Raw genomic sequence first — 24,708 nt, 5'->3', positions numbered from 1 at the left:
TCTGCCTGCAATGCAGGAGATGCAGGAGACGCGGGTTCAATCATCCCTGGGTGGGGAAGATCCCCTGGAGGAGGGCGTGGCAACCCATTCCAGTATTTTTGCCTGGAGAATCCCATGAACAGAGGAGTCTGTCGGGCTACAGTGCATGGGATTGCTAAGAGTCAGACACGACTAAAGCAACTGAGCACTCACACATCCACCACCCAAGTTTGGAGGAGGGCTGGAGCATCTGCTCCACGCCCCCCCCACCCCCACCCTCCGGCGCCGACCCTTGTCAGCCACTGTCAATAGCTTCTCCCATCCTTTTCAGTCCATCTCCTGGCCTTCCTGGCCCATTCTCTTCTGGAGCAAAACTGAAAACCACAATGAGAGGTTCCCACACCAGAGAGAAGCAAGAGCTTGGGTTAAACACTCTCAGGAAAGCAGAGGCCCTCCAGAACTGGGGTGTGGCTGGGGGCCCAGCTGTGGACATGCTGATTTCTTTGCATACAAGCAAATCGAGCCCTTGATCTGAGATGTCTGCACAAGTGTTTCCTTTCTATCGATTGTCTCATTTTATCTTCACAACAATCCATGGGTACAAATATCCCCATTTTACAGACGAAGTAGTTAAAACTTGGACAGCTTGTGTCATCCAGAGTTGCACAACCAGACTTGAACTCAAAGCCGGACTCTAACTCTGATGCAGAGCTGTGTCCTGAGCTTTATCTGTCCCTCTCCCCACAGAGAGCAGCCCAGTCCCAGGAATCTCCCTCCCTCCCTTCATCTGACCCCACAACAACCCTGTGAGGGAAGCACTTTTTTATTCTCATTTCATAGTTTAAGAGGCAGAGGCTTGGTGAGTTTAAGAAAGTGTCCTAAGGAGTGTCAATGGCAAGGGAACAAGAGCAGTAAGGGCAGAGCTAGAGGCCAAGGGGAAGATGGTGAAACCCTGGCTGGTGGAGGCAGACCCAGAAAAGAGGTGGGTTGGGTATGGCTTCCGATAGGGGTGGGGGCAGGGGGCTTCTCCCTCTGAACACAGGCTGTCAACGTGGCACCTTTCTGGAACCTCAAGGGGCCGAGAGGGGAGTCCGGGACTGTGTCTCCTGGCCCGATGACAGACCTGGCTGCTCACCCCCTTGGCATCTCAAGGGGCTGCCGGCCGGTTCACTTCTCCTCCACCCTGCTGAGCACACCCTGTCTCTGAGGCCCTCCTCAAGTGGCAAGGACTCGACATAGCTGAGGAGGGAGGGGTGAGCAGGCGGTCGCTTGGTGAGGGCGTTCTCTGTTCCCACTGCCCCCCCCTGACCTCCAGCTCTGTTCCTACATTTGGTCTCTCTGCCCTCTCAATCCCGCCTCTCTGACTTTCTAAGCCTCCCCTGGCCTCAGTTTCCCTGTCTTTCTGCGGAGGATTGCGGAGAATGTGGAGGGGGTTGTGGGATGATGCAGAGGAAAGGTGAGGAGCTACAGTATTTTGAGAGAGTATCTTCTGGAGCGAGACAGGCCAAACATGAATGTCAGTGGTTTATTGGGAAGCCCTCACCTTAAACACCAGCACCCTACCCCCTGGATCCTTGAGCAGAAATAAATAAGGTGGCATGTAATGAACCTAAGAAGCTCTGGGGTGGGTCAACCCCTGTCGTCCCAGGGGCTGGGGTCCTCCTGGCTCTGGAAGAGGGGCTGGGGAGGAGGAGGGGATGCAGACTGCCAAGCCACCCCTTCCTGCCTGGCCCCGGGGCAGCCTGCATTGAGCTCACCACCCCTGAGGTCTGACCTCCCTGTCTCTTCCCCATCAGCTCCCAGCCCCTGGCCCCCTACCCCAAGAGTCCCATCCTGTGTTCTTGCTTCCAACTCTTTACTGCACAGCCTGGGGAGCAGCACCTCTTTCCCAGCCCAGGGGACCCAGCTGCGGGGGGAGGAGGCCTTGCTGTCATATGCTTCTCTTCTTCTCCCCTGCAGTTCAGGGGCTGAGAGGCTGACCCCTGTCTGATGCTGGTCAGTGGGCAGTCAGCTCCATGGTCTTCTTCCGCTCCTCTTGGCTCTCCTCCCAGTCCTCGTCCGGCTCATACGTGCCCTTGAGGATGGCCGCACGATCACTCAGGCTCAGGGAGTGGGGGAAGAGCAGGTAGAAGTAGATGATGGCAGCCACGGCAGCCCCCACGATGGGCCCCACCCAGAACACCTGGCAGAGACAGGGCAGTGGCAGGGTTGAGCCCTCCCCCCAGAGGACAGACCCAGGGGCCTCTCAGAGGAGACAGATGCAGACACGCCCACACCTCCGGAAAGAGAGAATTTGCCCTTTTTCAGGGACAGATCCACTGACATCCCACTCCCCAATGACAAAGGACACTGACACCCAGGTCCTGAAAGGAGATGGACATCCCCAGAGGGACAGGGCCCCCGCCAACCCCACTGTGCCACTGCTGCAAGTCGCATTTGACTCTTTGCGACCATATGGACTGTAGCCCGCAAGGCTTCTCTGTCCATGGGATTCTGCAGGCAAGAATACTGGAGTGGGTTGCCGTGTCCTCCTCCAGGGGATATTCCCAACCCAGGGATCAAATCTGCAGTCTCTTCTGTCTCCTGCATTGGCAGGCAGGTTCTTTACCACTGGCGTCACCTGGGAAGCCCACCAACCCCACCCTAAAGAGAGACAAATGAACCTTCAGAGGGAAGAGACATGGAGAACCTCAGAGAGATGAACACAACTCCTCTCCCTTCCACACAGGGAGAGAGACAGACTCTGGAGAGAGACCATGAGCTCTCAAAGGAGATGACAGACAGATTGTCCAGAGGGACAGACCCACAGGAAGGAAGACTCTCCCCAGTCCCCAAGAGGCACAGATAAATAATACATCAGAGAAGACAGACACTTGGACTGCCCAGCCCCCCGCCACCCCAAAAGATGGAAACCGAATCCTCAGAGACCAACTCCGGAGCACAGGTGCTTTTCCCTTCCCTAGAGGGACAAACACGCATAGTCGCTGCCCCCCAAACAGGGTCCCCTGCCATCTACATCTACCCCTGCCCTTGTTCTGGCTGCATCCCCTTCTCTCTCCAGTCACCCCCAAGCTCTGGGCCCCCATCATCCAGAAAGTCCTGTTAACCGTCAGCTGCTGAGGCTGGGTTTCTAGGCACTCATTGCCAGGGAGACAGGGGAGGGTCCAGTCTTACCCAGTGTGCGGAGCTGAACCGATTCATGATCACTGAGGGACCGAAAGATCGGGCCGGGTTCATGGAGCAGCCCGTGAAGTAGATCTAGACAGAGAGAAGGAGGCCGTGAGGAGGGCAGCATGCCTGTCCACTCTCACAAGGCCTGGACCCGCGCTGGGGTCCCCTAGCAGTTCAAGAGCTCAGCCAGGCCTCCAACCATCCCCCGATTCCTAGCCTGGAGCCCTTCCCTTCACAGTTCCCTCTGGATCCCTCCTCTCCTCTCTGTCCTGAGCTTGGGCTTGGTTTGCTGTCCCCATCCCAACTCCCCCTCACTCCCGTATTTTCTCAGACTGGAGGGGATTGAGTCTGGGCCAGAGTATAGCAGCCTTTGCTCACCCCCACTAGGTGGCCCAGTGTGACGGACAGGCCAATGGACAGGGCTGGGGAGCCCACAGGGCTGGTGCGGCGGGAGTCAGTGGAAGAGAAGACGCAGAGTGCCAGCTGGAAGGTCAGAATCATTTCCGCCACCACAGCCTGGCCCGCAGTCGTGTTGTTGTTGAGCTGCAAGGGGATGGTGTGTTAGGAGCCCTGCCTTCTTCTGACTCTATGGCCAGGAACCTGCAGGGATGGGGGTCTTGGTCTCCAGGGACTCCTAGGGCCCAAGTGCCTGGAAGCCAAGCCCTGTCACTTCAGGGAGGTCATTCATTTGCCAAAGAGACTATATACTTGCCAGTGGTCAGAAAGCTTGGAATGCAAAGCTGTGGCCAAAGTGACAAAGCTGGGGGACCTCTTCCTGGACACTGGCCCGTCACCGGTCTGCCCAGGCCCCAACCCCCACAAGCTGGCATTTACCCTCCCTCCTGTGGGCAGCTGCCCAGTTTGCTTACTGCTCCCCCTAAGCCCGCCTCCCGCCCGTGCCTGACCCGCTGCCAGCTCCAAACCTCAAACCCGTCTCTCCGGTGGGGCTGACTCATGGTTTGACAATGGCCAGGAAAATCCTCCTCTGTGTTTGATTAATGAACCCAGTTTGCATGGGACAAGGGGGCTGAAACTGGGGTTGCAGGGATGGGGGGAAGGGGAGGGGGCCAGGAGCAGAAAGCAATATTCATCAGAGGCCATATGTACGGGCATCCCATTAGGGAGTCCACAAGCCTGGCTGCTAAACATACCCCCCTGAGTCCCACTCTACGGAAGTCATGGCCATTCCCATGTAATGAGAATGAGAAAAACAAAACCCAGAGAGGTTGGGGTCACCAAAGGCAGGATCACAACCCATCTCTCACTGATGGTTCCATGAGACCACTCCACTGAGGGCCACACGGGAGTGATGAGGTGCCCAGGAGGACAGAAGAGCTCGGAGGTAAGACAGGAGAAGGGAGGTAAGAGAAGGTGGACAGTAGGCACCGGGAGAGACGCTGGGATGCAGCAGCAAGAGGTGGGTGGGCAGGCAGAGGAGGTGGGTACGAACCCGAGGAGTCGGCGGAGAGCACACACCACCATGGAGATTCATCTTCCTGGCCTTAGGATGCTATGACCTTCTTGGCAAAGGTGTCAGCTGGCTGGTCTACTCTGTGCCACCCATTCGGGAGATGGGACTTGGAGACCAGGTCCAGAGCCCACCCCAGGGTCCCTGCCCCACCGCCAGCCCCCTGGGCACTCACCGCATTGACAGCCAGATTGCCTCGGGCATTGTATGGTGCCAGCCCATAGAGGATTGCGGCCCCGGCAATGGCGCCCACCAGCTGGGCCACCACGTAGAAGACCGCCCGGAGCAGGGAGATCTGGTTCCCGACTAGGAGGGCCAGCGTGATGGCGGGGTTCATATGGCCACCGCTCACGGGCCCCAGGGCCTGGGCCATGGTTCCTATGGCCAGGCCGAAGGCCAGCGAGATCTGCAGGACGCTGGGCAGCGCCGACGGCCACTTAAGGGCCGAGCCGAGGCCAAAGAAGACGAAGATGAGGGTGGCCAGGAACTCTGCGAACACTGCCTTGAGGAAGGCCACGGAGCACACCTCCTTCTTCATGGTCTTGCAGCAGTCCCCGCAGGGGTCACCCGTCCGGGAGGCGGTGGTGCAGGGGGTCGGGGGCTGGCTCGGGGGCGCCGCACAGTCCCGGGTGCCCGCACAGTCCCGGGTGCCCGCGGCGTGGCTAACGACGTGGCGCGGGGCCTGCGGGGGCGCGCTATATACCAGGCAGGCGGCCCGCGGCGGGGCGGGCCCGGGGGGGCAGTGGGCGGCTCCCACACCCGGGGGCCAGCACTGCACGCAGGGAGGGAACTTCAGGGCCGCCGCGCCCCCGGCCCCGCGCGCCCCCCCGCCCGGGCAGCCGCACGCCCTCTGGGGCCACGTGACTAGGCCGGCGGTGTAGACCGGCCCGGCGGGCTGGGACCCGCGCATAGTACGCTCCGGGCGGCTCCCGCGCTCCTACTCCACTCTATCTGTCCCGGGCTCCCGGGGCGACTTTGCTGGCTCTGGGCTCTGCCGTTCTTCGGCTCTCCGGACGGGTGCCTCCGCTGAGCCTTGATCTCTGGCCGCGGTCTTCCCCTTTTCTTCTCTCCGGGCGCTGGGTCCAGCTCCTCCTTTTCCTCCTGCGACCTGGGCATCCTGACCCGGCCTCATGCCCGGCCGGGCTGGAATGATGCGCTTCCCTGAGGACAGCGCCGCCGCCGCCCACCTCCCTGCGGGCCCGCGGTGGCGGTGGCGGGGGCGGCCGGCCGGGCAGGGCCTTGCGGGGCGGTCCGGCCATCGCGGGCCTCTCCCTGACTCGGGCGGGGCAGACCTCCTGGATTGGAGCCGGGGCGTTTGGGGATAATGAGCACCAGGCCAGCCTGCCCTGGACTTGGCCATCCTAGCGTCTACTCTCTATTTCACCTTTCGTCATCTCTTCTACTCTGTCTCTGTCAGTCGCTGCATCATTTTCCACGTCTGAATGTCTTACATGTGGTCTTTTTTAGTTCCCCCAAAGTCAGGTTCTCCCACCCGTGAACTGGGTAACACTTTCTTCCAGTCCTTCCCAGTCCCTCCTCTCCGCCGCCCCTTCTTCCCCCAACCCGCACCCCTCCCATCCTTCCCTCTTCCCTAATCCCTGGGTAGGTATGTGGGGAATGAGGCTGGAGGGCCCTTGAGAGCTTGGAAGAGGGGCAAGGAAGGACCCCCAAGATCCCAGGAGTGGAGCTGCACTGAAGACGCCTCCACCACTCCCGTGCCCCGTTTTTGGGAAGCACTCAGTCTAGTGCTTGGCACAGAGCAACACTCTGTAAAGTTTCCTCACATGTGACTGTAATTTTTAAAGCCTCCTGAGGGCTGTGTGTGGAGCGCAGCAGAGGGAGGGAACAGGTGCTCTTCCGTCAGGGGGCTGAGGGGCGGGCCGGAGGAAAGTCAAGGACCTGGCGGAGCGGGATCTGGGCTCCATGGCAGCTAAGAGGCCAAAGAAAACAAGGACTGAAGAAACCTTGCTATTGTTCCTGTTCTGCCCTGGTTTCCTGCTGGAGCTGCTCCTCCCCCAGGTCTCTCCTCCTAAGACAGGGGGCCCGTCGGTCCCTTCTGCCCTGGGTCCTGTGGCCCTGCCCCTGGCAGAGGGTGGCAGCTGTGTACAGGATCTTCATCTGGGCTTGAGGGCACAGGGCTCTGCGGGCCTGGTACAGACTGCTGCAGACTGGAACAATGACATTCGTGACCCCAGAGACCTTTGAGGACTAAGCTCTGTCACCTCTGTCTTGCCTCCGGTCTGCCCCCTTCCATCCTTTTTTTCACTCTCTCTCGTCAAGGCACTGCTCTCATAAATCCACAGATCTTAAACTCCACAGTCTTAAAGTGGGAAGGACTCAGTAGTGTCACCAGGGGAAGGAAGCTCCTACTTGAGGTTTTGAGACCAATCTTTTACAGCTAACCAAGGGCTCTGGCCTCCACTGTGTGATTAAATTCTGAGCTACCTGTGAGGGAAATCAGATTCAGAGGTTCTGCCTTGCCCAGGGTCACACAGTGAGCTAAGATGAGACCCACAGGCGCATCAGGACTGACCTGGTGTAGTTGAAGAACAAGACCCTATCTATCCAGGTGGCTCAAATGAGGGCAGCTGGTTATGTTTCCTAGGCCTGGCTTGAGGCCTTTCTACCTCTCTCTGACCTTCAGGGTCTCTCTGTCCCCAAGCTGTCACAAGAGTGCCCATATGCTGGAATTATCTTTGCCCTGAGCACTTGGATCCTTCCCAGTCAGTCCCAGAGGAATGCTTCCTTGGCACCTCTCTGGGCTGGGAGATGCATCTCCCTGTGTGTGGCAGGGAAAGTTAGAATCTCTCAGGAGGAACCCCTTCTTTTACTCCTGATATTGGGCCCCCTTGGCGATCATATGGCATCAGGTAATAGGTGAACTGTGACCTTCTCTGGAATGAAGAGTGCTTCATCATGTCTTCCACTTGGTGGGGGTTTTAGTTTTGTTCAAGAGTTGAAAGATAACATTATGTATATTCCTTGAGGGGGAACCAGGACCCTGCCCCCAAGGCTGTACTACTGTTTCTTGATTGCTCCTCCTTTGTCTTTGCATCCCCTCCCTTCCCTGATCAACAACTATTTGAACCTGCCCTTTGGAACTCAGAGAAGGTGACGAAGAAAGGCTTTTGTGCCCAAGAGTTCCATAGGGTCCTGCTTGATCTCAATACCCCCTTTTCTTTGATACTTCTCAATCCCGAGGAGAACAGCTCTTGGACAAGAAGGGGAATAATCATTTTGGATAGAGATGTTAATCATAAGTGCTTCCCAGGTGGTGCTAGTGGTAAAGAGACTGTCAATGCAGGAGATGCAGATTCGATCTCTGGGTCAGAAAGATCTCCAGAAAGAGGGCATGGCAACCCACTCCAGTGTTCTTGCCTGGAGAATCCCATGGACAGACAGAGGAGTCTGGTGGGCTATGGTCCATAGGGTCACACAGAGTCGGACACAACTGAAGCAACTTAGCAGGCAAGCATGTTAATCATAAACTCAGCAGAGGAACTCAATCTTAGGGGGACTCGGTTTCAGTCCTCCCTTTCTTCTTTTTCTTTTTTGGCTACACCATGTGGCATGTGGGATCTTAGTTTCCCAACCAAGGATTGAACCCTGGCCCTCTGCATTGAAAGCACAAGTCCTCCTAGCCACTGGAGCACCAGGGAAGTCCCAACATTTTAAAAAATTAATCGATTGGCTGCATTGGGTCCTTGTTGCTGCACATGGGCTTTCTCTAGTTTTGGTGAGCAGGGGCTACTCTCCAGTTGTGGTGTGCGGGCTTCTCATTGGTGCTTCTCTTGTTGTGAAGCATAGGCTCTAGAGTGTATGGGCTTCAGTAGCTGTGGTGTGTGGGCCCTAGAGCATGGGCTCAGTAGTTGCAGTTCACAGGTTTAGTTGCCCCGTGGCATGGGGAATCTTCCTGGACCAGGGATGGAATCTGTGTCCCCTGCACTGGCAGGCAGATTCTTAACTAATGAACCACCAAGGCAATTCTCCTCTTCTCTTTTTAACCTTTCGGAAATCTTTTCAGGGAATTGGGCGGTGGCCACTCTGGCTACTTCCTTCTAAAATAGGGCATAGTCCTGCCTCAATGGGACACTGAATTGGAAATATTCATAAGTTTTAAATCCTGGATCAGAGTTTATTTCGATTAAAATCGCAAACCCCTGGCCCACCACTTGGTCCAACAGATCCAATTAGAAGTAGTTGAAATAGTGACAACTGGAATTCTAATAGACAAAATAGATCTCATTCCTTGAGGAATTCAGGAGACTAAACCTGAAATCCAGTCTGGAACTGGCCCTTTGAAGAGACTCATTGTAGCCAGTTATGTAATTTTACCTAAGGAGTTTTTTCACAGCATTAACATACACATAACAGGAGATACTGACCACTACGCATATCGCCTTTTTTTTTTTTTTGGCTAACATCTGACCTAAACCAATTTTATTGACTAAAAATTTAATCATTTTAAGTGGATACCTTGAAACCATCTGGTTGCAGCTACCAACTGCCAGCAGACATTGTTTTGAGAATGGCTGGTAGCATCCTAAGTGTGACGCAGCTCAGAAAATTCAAATTCTCAGCAATCCAGGAATGTGTCTGAAATCCACAATGGTCACTTAGCTTTACCTTGGATGTCTGAACCACAGACACTCCATTTTGATTTTCAAATGTTTTTCCCTCCTCATGGCCAAAACAGATGTCACTGTTAATGATTTCAGTGCTTTTCTTGATATGAGACGATGCAAGAATTTGGGCTCGTAAAATCTCCTGCGTATCCAACTATCTGAAGGCCTGTTCTTCCAGTTTTTTTTTCCAGAGCACAGAGTACCTCATTCCCGATCTCCACCCTGAACTCCTTTCAGGGTGTGTTGAAGGTCCGTGGCTGCAGTGGCCTTGACCTAATCCTTGCAGAGGCAGATGGCAAGTGCCAATTTTCAGTTGGCAGAGCCCCTTCAGGGTCATGAATTTGACCATAGTTTGGTGGGAGTCATTTCATGGTCACTTCATCCCGCTGTGCTGAGAATACTTACTCCCAGGTCTGGCGAAGATTTCACTGATAGGCTGCTCAACGTGCTATTACTGGACTAGACCTTATTAATAGTAGCCCCAAATCTCCAGACTCCCTGTCTTACTAGTCTCTTATGGTTCAGGAAAACATCCCCTCTTGTTGTTTCTTCCCATATCTAGAATTACATTATTACAATCATGAGTCTCATATGGAACTTATATCATCATCTTATCAGAGGCTCAGTCACACATTCAGTAATTTTAAAAAGCAGCTTTGTAAAACAGGTAACATAAAAAATAATATAGCTAGCAGTATTAGTAAGATCATAGGTAAGAATTTAAGTCAAGAAATTCCATTAGGCGCAGCCTAGTATGTCTCAGTTTGTCTGACTTAGTCTGTTCTATACCAGTTGTTATCTTTAAGGGAAATTATATTTTGGCATTGTCCATGAAGCACCCAGCCCAATTTCCTAGTGATGCTAGGCTGATTATCTCTAGTATGGTTTAATTGTCCCCAACACAAGGGAGCCTTTAAATATAAATGACCATAACCTGGTATTAATCTCTTGGTTGCAGATCATGTAGCATCTGATCTTCATCCAAAAATAGATTACTGAGTTAAGCCTCAGAAACAGTGTCCCCTTAATAATTTAATTAAACTTTGCAACAGTATAACATGATTGCAACAAAGATCCCATGTGCTGCAACTAAGATTTGATGCAGTCAAATAAATACATAAATATTTTTTTAAAGCCCTGATATTTGGGATGCTTGTCAAAAAGTTTCAAAACACTTGGGTGTATAAAATCATAAGTCACTGTGAGACAATAGTTATTCACTTAACCTTAGTGACAATAAAAGATTTCAAAGGCAAATCTAGAACAGATAACTTAAAAGGTAAAGAAACTTGAATCTGTTATCAGAGGCAGTTCAGTGTTTTAAGAAAAATTGTCTTCTTGACAGAGATAAAAATAAAATTCAAGTTTCAAACCAGCTTACTTTTGAAATTCATTTACTCAGTTAAATCCATTCCAAACTCAACCAGACTTGACCATGCACAAAACTCTTCTCAGGGTCCACTTCCTGCAAACCTTCTATCACTTTCTGCATCCATATTAGCCCATCCCTCATTTTTCCATCCAAAAGCAATGAGCTCTAAGATGGACTCACTTTGTTTTTCTTTAATAAAATGTAATTCCATTCTTTACTGAAAACACACGTCCCACTTTCCTACAGCATACTGAAATGTTTCCTTTATTATTTTTATTAGCTTTAACTACATGTTTAGAGTCCTCAACTTTTAAAAAACCTTGATTTCTAGTGAAAATTCAGAAGTAAGAAATTATAAATTTTTATATTAGCATTCTATTAATTGGTGAACATAAATACCAATGATAATTTCTAAAAACATTTGCTTTCTTATAGAGAACATCTCCGGGTGGCACCAAACATATTCCCTGATAGACCTAGATGTCTTTAATTTCTTTGTTTAGTAATTGATGTCCTGGTATCTTATTTTATTTGGGAATGACCCAGCTATTCAAGAAACTTCCATCATTTAACTAACATTTCATGTTACCAAATATCCAGAGAGATCTTCCTCAAGTGGACATTCCTAAACCATAATTATTCCCATACAGTTTACCTAAAAGCTCTTATCATTTACATTTACTTTCCTTAAAGGACTTCCCTGATGGTTCAATGATTAAGACTCTGTGCTTCTAATACAAGGGTCCTGAATTCAATCCCTGGTTGGGGAACTAAGATCCCACATACTACAGATCATGGCTGATAAACAAACAAAACTTCTTCACATTATGTTACTTTCCTTGACAGATTTACAACAGATATAATCAGATTTGATTTGATTTCTATTAAACCTAAGTACAACAGAAGTATTATGTTTAATATTGATGACTCTAAAGACATGTCTATATTAATCAAACCAACAAGCTTAAGCCACCGTCAATAGCAGATATCAATTCAGTACTATTTCCCAGATCATATGGTCCTGAAGTTCATCTTGACCAATTTTTAAAATATTTAATTTATAAGCACTTATTTTTAAGACAATTAAATAGAGCTCATTTACCAGTTATTTTTACATACAGACAGAACCAGAGATCTCACAGTTTTCCCATTTGAGGCCCCCCTCTTTCTTTTTTCTCTTTCTTCAATCTCAGAAAGTAAAGATAGTCTAGATAAATGTTCTTGAGAATCCTGGTAGAACATTTACATCTCTAGGCATAGGGGGAGAGAAATACCAATTTCTTTTTCTTTGAACAGAGAGAGGTTTATTTTAAGAAATTGGCTTTCACAGTTGACTTGAGGATCCTCAAACCTGATAGGATAGGTGGGTAGGCTGAAAACTCAGGGAAGACTTCTTGTTCAAAGACAGTCAGGTGGCAGAATTCCTTCTTGCTTAAGGGAAGTTAGTCTTGTTCTATTAAGGCCTTCAACTGATTGGTTGTGGCCTGCCCACATTACAGAGGACTTCAGTTCTATTAAAATTTCATTAATGTAAATGCTAATCTCACACAAAAAAATACCTTCACAGAAACATTCAGAATAATTCTTGACTAAATATCTAGGCACTGTGGCTCAGCCAAGTTGACACATAAAATTAACCGTTGCAGGAAGTAAAGTAGTATGGCTTTTAAGCCAAATTACTAAATTTTTTGAATCCACCTCCTTTTTAAAAATTTTTATTTATTTTTAATTGAAAGAAAATTGCTTTACAATATTGTGTTGGTTTCTGCTGTACATCAACATGAATCAGCCATAGGTATACATATGTCCCCTCCCTCTTGACCCTCCCTCCTACCTCCCAAGCCATCCCACCCCTCTAGGTTGTCACAGAGCCCTGGTTTGAGTTCTCTGAGTCACACAGCACATTCCCACTGGCTCTCTATTTTACATATGGTAGTGTATAGGTTTCCAGGCTACTCGCTTCATTCGTCCCACCCTCTCCTCCCCCCCCCCCGCCTCCCTGGGTCCATAAGTCTGTTGTCTGCGTCTGCATCTCCATTGCTGCCCTGCAAATAGGTTTATCAGAAATACCAATTCCTTTTCATGGGAGCACAGCTGAAAATTTCCCAGCTTTGGAAAGACACCCTAGGGGGACTACAAGATAGAAGATAGAGCTCTGGTCACCTATATCAAGGCTAGTCCAGAAGGGAAAATTCTAACCAACCCTCCACCACAGGCGAAGCCCAATACAATACAGAAGGATACCCTGATGTTGTCACAAGTGAGACCCTTTTTACCAAAGACCTCTTCACCAGTCAGTGCAAGTACTGACACACGTACAGACAAACAACAACATGCTTCAACAGACAAAATGTTAGACGAGGTGTAGCCGAGGAGTCCATTTCCACTCCCAGATGGAGAACTCAAAGTGGCTCGCCATGAGCAGGTTGACTTTCCCCATCCTGCATAGGACAGAGTGGCTCACCCCAAAACAACACACACAAATACAAATGACGGATAAGCCGTGGCCACACAGACAGAACATCGGAGGAGGTGTGGTCTAAAACTTTCACTTCCACTCCCAGACTGAGGGTTCCAAAGAGATGGGCTCAGTTCTTGAAGGAGAACAAGCCCAGAACTGGCTCCCAAGGAACCCAAGAGTGGCTGGCCATGATGGAGGGGAGCAAATTCCCAGCCTTTCCATTCCCGTGACAAAGCAATTCTAGCTGAAGAATAGGGGATCATACAAAGACCACCTCTCCTCACTTTTAAGAATGCACGTTGGCCAAACAGAATTACAATAGGATCTCATTTCTTTTTGGTCATAGGTTCATAGCTTTAGGTCGATCAGTCTGCCAGGATTTTCTCCAGAGGACCATCAGGTGGAATTGAAGCATTTCCCATGTTTGATCGATAGAACACTCAAGTGCAGACCAAGAACAAACCAAAATCCTCGCCAGCAACAGAAGCCTCAAACCAAAAACCAAACAGCACAAGGCTCAAATCAGCTTCCAAGTTCCGCTTAGCCTGTGACCTCTGCCCCAGCAGGTGCCTTTCAAATGGAATTTCCCAGAAGGAAAACTGATGCCAGAAGCTCAGCCTGTGTACACTGGTGCCGAATTAAATCTCAGAGACAGGGTTTGGGGTGAAGTAGAAGAGAATAGATTTATTGCTTTGCCAGTAAAGGAGACCACAGTGGACTAATGCCCTCAAAACTGTGTTTCCCACCTTTGGGTGGGGGGGTGGGGGCTGTGAAGAGTCTTTTAGTCAGGATCAGGGATCAAGGTGTGTGCAAGACCCGCATTCTTTTAATCCAGAGGTCATCTGGCATCAGGTGATGGGTGAACTGTGACCTTCTCTGGAAAGAAGAGTGCTTCATCACGTCTTCTATTTGATATGAGTTTTAATTCTGCAGAGGAGCTCAAAGATAACATTATGTATATCCCTTGAGGGGGAACCAGGAGCCTGCTCCCAAGGCTGTACTACTGTTTCTTGACTGCTCTCCCTTGTCTCTGTATTTCCTCCCTTGCCTGATCAGCAAATGTTTGAACCTTCCCTTTGGAACTCAGAGAAGGTGACGCAGAAAGGCTTTTGTGCCCAGGAGCCCCATAACGTCTTGCTTGGTTTCAAGAAGAGAGGGAAAGAACCATGCATGTATAGGGGAAGAACATTCTAGGCAAAGGGAGCAGCCTGAATTGCTGGAGCAGAGAAAGCAAGGGAGGGCAGAAAGCAGTGGAGGTGGGCAGACTTGCGCATCACCAGAAGGACCGCGGGCTTTACTCGAGAGACTGAGGGAGTCACTGACGGGACTGGTGTGGACTGAAAAAATTCTTTTTTGTTTTTCTTTTTGGCTGTATCACGTGGCATGCATAACTTCCCTGACCAGGGATTGAACCCATGCTCCCTGTAGTGGAAGTGCAGAGTCTTGGCCACTGGACCACTAAGGAAGTCCCTGACAAAGGTTTTAAAAAAAATTAATTTTTTTATGGCTGTGCTGGATCTTCGTTGCTGTGCAGGCTTGTCTCTAGCTGCGGCGAGTCGGGGGCTGCTCTCCCGTTGCAGTGTGCGAGCTTCTGTTGTTGTGCAGCACAGGTCTAAGGCACTCGGGCTTCAGCAGTTGCTAAGAGTGGGCTCAGTGGTTGCAGCTCCGGGCTCTAGAGCATAGGTCCAGTACTTGTGGCATATGGGCCTAGCTTCTCCGAGGCACTTGGGAATCTTCCCAGATCAGGGATCAAACCCCTGTCTCCTGCATTGGTAGGCAGATTCTTTACCACTGAGCCACCGGGGATGCCCCCTGACAAAGCTTTAAAAGACACCTCTGTTGTTGTGTTGAGAAGAGATGAGAAAGGCATGGAGGCAGGGACATGGTGGCCTGGTGGGAAATACTGAAGCTGAGAGATCTGGATCCCTTCGAAGGTAGAAGTAGCAGCATTCCCTGATGGAGTCAGGGCTGGGTGTGAGAATGGGGAGTCAACAATGGCTCAAGCCTTTTGGTCTCAAGCTGGAAAGATGGAGTTGCCATCAGTTGAGCTGGGAACGACCATGGCAGGAGCAGGTTTGGGGAGAAGAGCAGGAGGCTGATCTTGCACGTTCAGTGTTAGGTGTTATCCCGGGTCCCTGCCCTGTCTTCCCAACATGGTGCTATAGTTTGTACGAGGGGACCAAAGGGGGCTCTCCTTCACTCTCTCTGGTGGCCACACAGCCAGCCCATGTCCTGGTGGCCTCCCTGCAGTGCCACCTGGGTGACAGAGCCCAGCATACCCATTTGGGCCAGGCTGACAGTGGGACCTGGACACCACAGGCCTCCCAGCTGAGCTCCTTCTGCACCACCCGTCGCGGCAGCTCTGGGTGCTTGTGACACGCCACAGACTCTAGTCTGTCTTCTGGCTCCTCGGACTGCACGGACCATTTGTAAATTGTGACAGAAACAGCATTTATTGACAAGTGAGCATTTATTGAGTGTTTACTATGTGCAGAGCACTGTGCTACCCAGGACAGATGAGGGAAGATAGAGAGGAGGGTGCCATCTGAGAACCAAAAGGAGCCCTGCCCCCACAGGGCTCATAGTCTAGCTGGGAGGCACTGCCCAGATACAGAATCGCAGCTTAAAGACCCAAAAGAGTATCGAAGCAACCCACGAAGGGGCAAAGTCATCTGGCGCAAAGTAGGAGTGCGGAGGTGGAAGCAGCCGAGGCCCAGTGGCCAGCCCTTCCTCCCCTCGGCTCAGAATCTCCCCATTCTCCAGCTTGGGGACCTGAAGTTCTGTCCATCTGCCTCTATGCTGCCCTGCCTCTGTCTGGTTTGGCATGGGACCTCCACCCTCCTCCAGGCTGGGTGCTCTTTGAGGGCAGAAACCAGCCTGTGTTCTTCGTCATTGTCTGCCCACCTGGCCCCAGCCCTCCCCCCCCCCAAGACTGGCAGGCCAGTTGCTCTGATTTCTGCCCAGGGCTCCCAGGAGGGCCCTAGGAGTGGCCCCAATACAGGCCTGATCTGGTCTGACATCTGAGTGGAAAGATCATGGCATTTTGCATAAGAAGGCTTGAATTCAAGTCTTAGCTCTACCATATACAGCTGTGTGACTTTAGTCCAGTTGTTCAGCCTCGGCCTGAAATGGGAAGGACAGTATTTGCTCAGCCTGTCTTGCAGGGTTGGGAAATAATTGCAGGAGGTGATAAGGAAATGCTTTGGAAAAAGTAAAATGCAACACGGCTATCGGGTGCTGGCCTTCCCTAACCTCCCTGAAGTTTTAGGAGGATTAGATGAGCTAATGCATGTAAAGCACCCAGCACAGAAAATGGGACACAAAAGTGCTTAACAGGTGTAGTTCCCCTCCATCCCATCACTTGAATCCTTCTGTGGATTCTGACCTCAGTGATCCCAATCTGGGCGATCGGGGCTGGAAGCAGTAGGGATCTCACATTAAGTTCAGGGGACAGTGTCATCTTGGAAGAGGAATAGCTGAGAGGAGAAATTTTTGGCAACTTCTAGAGGGATCTGTGGAGAAGGAAATGGCAACCCACTCCAGTATTCTTGCTTGAAAAATCCCATGGACAGAGGAGCCTGGTGGGTCAGAGTTCAGGAGTTGCAAAGAGTCAGAAACTATTGAGTGACTGAACATAGCACAGAAACATCTGTTGGGAAGAAGTGAGGAGGGGATGCAATACCTGAGACACGGCCAGGCTTGGCTTACAGCTCAGTACCTTGTTCCCTTTGAAATTCCAGTGCAAGGACACTCAGCTGCCAGAAGTACAGCCCTGGGGGTCACTTTGGACTCTGACTTGACCCCTTCTCCAGGAATGAGGCCAGGTGGCTGTCATCAGCTGTTGAGGATTGGGAGAATCATCTCCATAGCATCTATGACTGAGGGCAGGCTTTTGCTAACCCGAAGGAAGGTTTGGTCAAGGAAGACAGAAAAGAGCTTAGAGGAGGCAGTGGGCACAATTACAGATATGTGTTCCTTATCCAGTCTGTCTCTGAAGGGAGTGGAGGGCCCGAAGGGGCTGGAGGCTCTGGTGCACAGCGATGCTTGTGCAGTGTGGGACAGACACAGAGAAAAGCCTTGAAAGCATGACGGCATCAGAGCACAGAGAAGGGGGCTCTCAGTGTGGTCCTTAGGTCAGCGATGCAACAGGCTGGAGAGGGAGGGGAGAATGGCTGGCATGGGTGGTGGGAGGCGGGGAGAACAATGTGGAGGCTCAGGGTTGGGAGAGGTGAAGAGGCTGGATCAGGATGGGGCTAGCCCCACACCCATCTCCTGCTGGTACCTTGGGGCCCCAGGGTCTGCCTTTGCTTTAACCACTAATTAAAGGATGTCCAGGAGGCCAAAGGTCATGCCCCTCTGGATTCTTCCCCCCACCCCACCCCACCCCACCCCCAGGAACAGAAATAGCGAAATGATCCCACTAATGCGTGATAATGGTATGAGGAATTATAGTTCACACAGCATCTTTACATGCATGATCTCACTTAATCCTAGTTAATCTCGTTTGAGAAACATCGCACTGGCCTGTAAATTTAGAAGGCCCGGCTCTAGACATAGACCTGTCTCTGCCTGGACAAGTCATTTCCCCTTGTTTGGCCTACAGTGTGCTAGGCTGCTCTCTCCACAATAAGGTCCTTTGGGGGGAGCCAGAAGGAAGGGAGCAGTAGGGCTGGGGAGGTGGAAGGGAGAGAGGGGAAGAAGAGCTGCTTCCTGGGAAGGGACCGGAAGTGGGATAGGTGATGGGGGCATGTTGCCTGGTGCCTGTGGTTACGTGCCTGAGTGCCTTGCCCAGCCAGCCATAGGTGTGTGCTGGGTGAGAGGGCTCACTTGCGAAACTGAGTGTCTCCTTTCAAGAAGTGTCTAGTTGCAAATCTTCCCCCTCCCAAGACAAAGGCCAGGGGCCCCGCTAAGGCCTTTTGTTTTCTCTGCCACAGTGGGAGGCTAATCTCTCAGTCTGGAGCCCACCCGCCTCCACCCTCATTCCTCCCCCCGCCCCGCCCCCCCCCCCCCCCCCCCCCCCCCCCGCCGAGATGGGGTCTCAGGTACACCTGCTGGATATGCACATACACACATATGCATGCTTCTTCTTCCTGGGGCGAGGTCCTCTCTTAGGGCAGGAGGGAGGTCCTTGGCCCTCAACTTCCCTCTCCCTGCTCCCATCCCAGGCCAATTCTGGGGGAGCTGTCTTCTGGTTGAAACCTCGCTACCTTTAGTAGCGGTTCCTGGCAAATCTTAGGACCCAGTGCTGCAGCTTGGGAAAACTTGCCTGAAGGGGCAGAGTCGGGAGTGGAAATCAGTGCCTCCCTCCAGCCCTCTCAGAGTGGCCTCCACACCTCCCTCTTCCCTTCTCCTGGGGAGCGCGTTTAGCGCTCCTGGGGACAGGACACCCCCACTGCAGAGGACTCGGATTTATTGCAGGTGGGGCGGGAGGGGTCAAGAAGGGAGTGAGAGGTGATCAGCCAGGGCACACTTGCGCCAGCGCAGGCACACCTGCTTACACTCAGGAATGTGCACGGCCCTGCACTTGGGGACAGAGAGGCACAGGGGGACGAACAAGCAAAAAATCATGGGGCACCTTTTCCAGCTCCCGTCCCCCAGTGCACTTGCGCAGGCTCTCGGAGGAGGCTTCTAGCTCCGCCCTCCCACCCCAGCTGGGCGCCGTTGTCCCCAACTCCCTGCCAGGCGTCTCAGGGTCCCCTACTTGCTGCCCCACGCAGCCTCAGGCCAGGGGAATCTGCCAGGCTCACCGCGGTGCCCGGGGCCCTGGCCACTCGGCGCGTCTTGGAAGCAGCTACTGTGCCCTGGGGGCCGGCTTCGAGCCTGGGGAGAGGGGCTCCGGCGGGGTGGCGGGCGGGCGGGCGAGCTCCCCCAGCCCGTCCCGGCGCTCAGGCCTTGCTGCCGCGCGGGAGGCTCTGCGGGGAGTGCAGCTCCACCGACTGCCGCCGCCGCACTTCGCGCTCCTCCCAGTCGGTGTCGGGCTCCAGCCCCTTCAGCACCGCCAGGCGCTCCGACAGGCTCTTGGCGGGCGGGAACAGCACGTAGTTGTAGAGGAGCGAGGCCACGATGGCGCCCACCAAGGGTCCGATCCAGAAGACCTGGGGGGCGAGCGAGAGGGCGGCTCGAGAGATACTCCTCTCCCCGTTGGCGTTGAAAGGGGGCCTCGCGTGGTGAAGGGTATCAAACGCTCTTCCGTGTGAATAGGGAGGAGAAGCGAGCAGCGGGAAGACTTGTTAGTTGTGGGGTAATGGGGCGAATTCAGTGCGGACTCCCTGGTCACCTTGGACAAGTTACTTGGCTTCTCTGTGCCTTTCCTCACTCTAATACCTAACGCCTAGGGTTGTTGTGAAAACTCTGAGTCAATATTTGCAAAGCACTTAGAATAAGTCCTGGCACATACTAAGGAAGAACTAGATAAGTGCTAAATGATAGAAATATGTAGCCTAGTATAAATAATTACCATTTATCAAATTCTAAAGCACTGCATCATCTCTTTTAAACCAGTAACCTCACTTAATCTTTCCCCAAAGCCAAAGGAACAAAGGATACACTCTTATCCTTATTTATAGATGTAGAAATGGAGTCTCTGGGGTCAGACCTGAAAGGTGGACCCAAGACTCCCAGTAGCCCCAGGAGGAGGATTGGGGGTGGGGTGAATTTGCTGATCCCACTGCTCTCCCTTCTAGTGGAGATGGGTTTCTGCGGGAGGGGAAGACAGGGAGGTCTCAGCCATTACCCAGTGGTCGTCAAACTTGCCGGTGACGATAGCTGGAGCCAGGGAGCGGGCGGGATTCATGGAGCAGCCAGTGTAGTGGATCTGCAATGGAGGCAGGAGGCAGGGAGGGGAGTGGGGTGAGGATGGGGCCAGAGTCTTCGTGCCCCTCTCCAGTGCTTGACCTCAACCTACAGGGCATTCATGGATGGATGATGAAGTTTGTGCTATATTTACAGGCCTTGCTATTCGTTTGAAGCTGGAGTGCTATCTGTCCCTTTGTGGTGCCTGGGGGTCAAACCCTCTGGAGTATGTCCATGTGTCTGTCCCTCTTGGGAGGTCTGTGTATCTGTCTCTCTCGGGGTGTCTCTGTGGCTGTCACTTTCGAGGGTTCTGTGTATCTATCTCTAGAGCAGTCTGTGTATCTGTTTCTTTGGGGAAAGTCTGTGTGTCTGTCCCTCCAGGGAGGCTGGAATCAGTGGCCACGACCTACCCCAAGGAGGTGGCCCAGGGCCACAGAGAACCCGATGGAGAGGGCAGGGGTGCCCACGTTGTCTCCACGGCGCTCGTCAGTGGAGGCGAAGATACAGAGCACGAGCTGCAGTGTCAGGAAAAGCTCCACAGTAACGGCCTGGCCGGCTGTCGAGTTGTTGTTGAGCTGGGGACAGAGGAGGGGGACACACTGAGCCTGCTCCCCACACTGGTGTCATCTTCCTGCCCACCTGCAGCCAGGGACCCAGATAGGCCTCCGGGCACAATCCGCCAGGGCGCACGAGCCACCTTAGTCCACACTACTGGTGGGTTCTAACTGGGCCATGGCACACAGGCAGGGGGATGGACCCTATGACTGACTACTTGTGGTTCCCAGGCTAGAGGTAGGGAAACTAACTCCTTAGCCCATTAGGTTTGGTAATTGGGATTGTGTGCCTGCAGTGTGAGAGGAAAAGGGTACTGAGATGTGGAATTTCTGTTTCCTGAAGAACAAGGAGGGAAGAGGTTTTGATTGCAGCAGGAAGTTTTAGGCCTGGTTATAGGAAGACCTTCCTCGCTATTTAAGCCATAGGATACTGGTGTAATGAGAGGCCGGTGGTTTTTCCTCCTATGGTCAAAGGGCTCCCAGGAACAGGATCAAGGGACTGGCTCAGGGGCTGGCACTAGTGTGCTCCCTTCCCCCAGGAGTCCAGTGTACAATATGCTTGTTCCCCTTGACCTTGCCTATTCCTACTGCATTTCAGGCGTCAGTTTTGCCCTGTGGATTTGCTCTCTGCACTTCCTGCGGAGGTTGAGGTGGGGGTCCCTGTACTGTGATGCCTCCACCCCCATGTGGGGTGCCCATGGTCCCAGCAGACCTTACCTTGTAACGAGAGAACCTGGGGCTGAGTGAAGAGGTGATTTCATAACTCAGCCACACCCAGTACTGGATTTCTCCCTGGGTTTTGTTATCTTGAACCCTACACCCTGCCCTCTGGGTCTGGGCACTGCGCTGGGTGAAGCTGGGATAGCCCTGAGCTCCCACACTCCTTCTCCAGGCTCTGAACCCCCACCTCAGGTCCTAACCATCAAGATGGCACCCTTGGGCCTCTATGGAGTCTAACCTCAACTCCCTCTCATTTTCCAATATCAGAGCCTATAGTGGGGGCAGTGAAGAGCTTTGGAGACAGACACTGTGGAGCCTCTGACTTGCTGTGGGGCTCAATTTATTTCAGCTTCAGTTTGTCTTTCTGTAAAATGGGGATAGCAGAATGGATCCTGGAGGACTGTGAGTCTGGAAATGACAAAGGCAGAGCCCCAGCTCCATTCCCTGGTAAAGAGTGGTCTAAAGGAGAGAGTATGGATGTGGGTTCGGTGTCAGACAGCTCTGGGTCCATTTCCAGGTGCTGACACGGCTCTGTGATTTGAATCAATTGAATGCTGAACCTCAATTTTACCACTCAGAGTGGAGGATCGCAGAATTCTCCTTATAGTGTTGTACCAAGAATGAGATGAAGTCTGGCCTGCCACAAAGCAGATGCACATCAGTGGTAAATTCTTGGTGGGCAGACTGGCTTTTCCAATGACTCCAGAGGACACCTGGGACAGCCATGGGGGTCATCTGGCTCTTCCTAGCCTCAGGACATGTCAGTCTCATTGCTGCCTCGTTCCAGCCAGGAAAGTTCTCCCCAGGTCATCAAGATGGTAAATGCTGAGCAGAAATTCGGAGGAGCCTCCCAGACCCTTCCCTCCTGAGGGCCCCAGTCAACTGTGAGATGATGGAAGAGCAGGAGGTTGTGTCCTCACGGCCCCTTAGCACTCACGTTGCCCTGCTATTAGAGGGGATTTCCTAGTCACACATTCTGAGGCTTTCTTGACCATGCTTTCAAGAAGTTCCTCTTTTAGTCTAACTAGACCTCATCTTGCTGCAAACTGAACTAATTTCATTCTCAATGGAAATGGTCAGACTTCTCAGTCTATCCATCACAGTGGTCACTCTTGCCTTCTCTCAAACTTGAGCCCCCAGACTCATCATATTTTCCATTTTGAAGAGAGAAGTTCCCTAGTGGGGACACCCTTGCTCCTTGCATGAGGAAGGCCACCTGTACGGGGGAGGGAATGGCCACAGAGACCACGCAGGGCTGTTCAGAGACATCAGAGCTTACATCCAGTGGCCTGGGGGTAGGGAAGGCCAAGAAATGCTGGAGATTGAGGCATGAAAGAAGCACTCGCCTTCCTGGCTTGGAAGAGGAGCAAGAGTTAGAGCTGTGTTGAGGGACACAGGCTGTCTCTTCCCACCCATGCCCTCAGATGCCCAGGCCTTGCCCAGACCCAGGAGAGGGAGAGGGCAGGGTTGTGGAGGGGGAGGGGCCACAGCGTCACCCTCAGCTCCCAAAGCCACTGGTCATGTCAATCACCTCATGGGCTCTGGGGACATTTTCCAAGGTCTGGAGAGACTTTGACCCTTCAGTTTTGCCCTGGGTTCGCTATTTTCCTTGATGTCAACAAACTCTTGAGCTTTTAGCCTGTCACTTCCCTTCTCTGAGCCTCTGTTTCCTCGTTTGCAAAACAAGGCTTAGATGGTGGCTCAAAGAGGGAATATTGGTAGGGTAGAGAGATCACAGGTTTGACAGTCAAGCCTGGGTTTAAAGACTAGCTTTGGTACTTCCTCCTTCTGAGTCTCAGCTTCCATGTCCTTAAGAAATGGATCTTCTCATCCCTCCCTTATAGGTTGTCGTAAGTTATCCACGTGTGGCTAGCATGGAGTCCTTGCTGTGAGCCCTGTACACAGTGGATGCTGAAGGAATGTTGGGTCCTTCTTCCCTCAGGAAGATGCTGGGGACTAGCTCTCTGAAGTTCCTTCTTCATAGTCTTCATAGCAGACTATGTCTGCTTGGGGACTCCGTCCTCCGTGAGTTCTAGCACAGCCCTCACTGCAATGCCAGCATCGGTCAACAGAGTCCTTGATGTGGCTCTCCCTCTAAGAGGCTCAGGGCAGAAGGTACCAGCAGACCCGTGGGTACCCAGCCGCTGTCTGACATTACTGCTCCTTCCACCCTGACTCTCCTGTGGCAGCTATGTTCCTGGCTCCAGCATTTCTGCCCCTTCCCCATCCCACCTCTCTCTGTCTCCCCACCTAGACCCTCACCCAGATGTGGTCGTTCCCATCTCATCCTTCACAAGGGACTCCCTAGGATCTTCCCTTCTGGAAAGGACACAGTTCCGGTTACTCACGGCATTGACAGCCAGGTCCCCTCGGATAGCTGGTGGTGTGATCTCATGGAGCAGGGCGGCCCCGGCCACAGCCCCCAGCAGCTGGGCGGCCACATAGAAGACAGCGCGGAGAAAGGAGACGTGGCAGCCCACCAGGCAGGCCACAGTCACGGCGGGGTTGATATGGGCCCCACTGACATGGCCCAGAGCCTGCACCAGGGTGCCGATAGCCAGACCGAAGGCCATGGCGATCTGCAGCACAGAGGGCAAGGCCTGTGGCCAGTTGAGGGCTGAGCCGAGGCCAAAGAAGACAAAGAGGAGTGTGGCCAGGAACTCTGCAAGCACTGCCCTGGAGAAGGCTATGGACCGGAGTTCCCACATGCTGCGGAGCCTTCCGTGGGCTGGCCCAGGGGTCTCGGGGTGGGGAGCTTGCAGCTCTTGCTCTCCCTCTGTCTGTCTGTCTCTCTCTCAGGGTCTCCGGGGAGGCTGGCCCTGGGCATTTATAGGGCCCCTCCATCCTGAATTTGGACACGTGAGATGTAGGTGGAGTCTGGCCGATACCCTTTCTCCCCTATGGCCGCCTCCTGCCCCTACCCCCTACCCCTGGGCGCAGCATGCCTATCACCCCATCTAGGACTTCACAGCTGAATGGAGTTCCCCATTAATGAGCTCCAGATAGGGATTGACGTCCCCTGGTTTTCCGTGTTTGTTCCCTAGGTTATCCTAGGGCAGCTGCCCCAGGGCCTCCCCTGTCCCCACCGGTCCTATGGGGATTCTGTACGGCTTATGCTGCCAAACCCCTCTCTCTGATTCAAACTGTTTGCCAAGTCAGGGGCAACACCTTACAGAACTGACCATGAAACAGGGTGTCAGTGCTACCCCTTCTGGAGATCGGGACATCCTTCCTGCTGACTGAGCTCCATCTCGCAGGGGATGGAAAACAACCGGTTGGTGTGACACGAACCTTCCAAGGCATAGAGGTTTCGTGTCTCTCCTGTGTTTGCTTTCTTGCACTCAGTCATCCATAAATCATTAAGCTTCACTTGCTCCCTGGAACCCCTGCCAAATAGCAGCTTTCATAGCCTGGAAGCAGGGGGCAATTTAAGAGGCGCTGGGATCCTGGCCTTGGGTGATGGAGTCAAGCTCAGGTCGACTGAGGAAGCCATGGTTTTCCATTCCATAGTGCATCTCTGTGATTTCAAAAGGGGATAATAAACCTCTGTGGGCTTGGGGTTTAGA

At 52.5% G+C, this 24,708-nt stretch overlaps 2 protein-coding genes across 3 annotated transcripts; both read right to left on the bottom strand.

Moving 5' to 3' along the window:
* Window positions 1–786: 786 nt before the first annotated feature.
* On the bottom strand, window positions 787–5,818 carry LOC113893110 (aquaporin-5). 2 transcript variants are annotated; one of them, XM_027542804.1, is made up of 4 exons: window positions 4,794–5,815; window positions 3,529–3,693; window positions 3,154–3,237; window positions 787–2,161 (listed from the first exon to the last, which is right to left on the bottom strand). In XM_027542804.1, exons 1-4 carry the CDS (start codon window positions 5,526–5,528, stop codon window positions 1,976–1,978), a joined length of 1,170 nt encoding a protein of 389 aa, XP_027398605.1. In that variant the 5' UTR covers window positions 5,529–5,815; the 3' UTR covers window positions 787–1,975. The 2 variants fall into 2 exon arrangements, with proteins under 2 accessions (XP_027398605.1, XP_027398606.1); XM_027542805.1 differs by lacking the exon at window positions 3,529–3,693 and having other exon boundaries at window positions 4,794–5,818.
* A 12,651-nt stretch (window positions 5,819–18,469) lies between these two features.
* LOC113893109 (aquaporin-2) lies at window positions 18,470–23,947 on the bottom strand. Its single transcript, XM_027542803.1, has 4 exons — window positions 23,491–23,947; window positions 20,279–20,443; window positions 19,810–19,890; window positions 18,470–19,171 (listed from the first exon to the last, which is right to left on the bottom strand). Exons 1-4 carry the CDS (start codon window positions 23,848–23,850, stop codon window positions 18,962–18,964), a joined length of 816 nt encoding a protein of 271 aa, XP_027398604.1. The 5' UTR covers window positions 23,851–23,947; the 3' UTR covers window positions 18,470–18,961.
* Window positions 23,948–24,708: the final 761 nt, after the last annotated feature.

Source organism: Bos indicus x Bos taurus, chromosome 5 (assembly GCF_003369695.1).
Source record: "Bos indicus x Bos taurus breed Angus x Brahman F1 hybrid chromosome 5, Bos_hybrid_MaternalHap_v2.0, whole genome shotgun sequence".
In the NCBI taxonomy this organism is placed as follows: Eukaryota; Metazoa; Chordata; class Mammalia; order Artiodactyla; family Bovidae; genus Bos; species Bos indicus x Bos taurus.
This window is presented reverse-complemented; position numbering and strand designations above follow the sequence as displayed.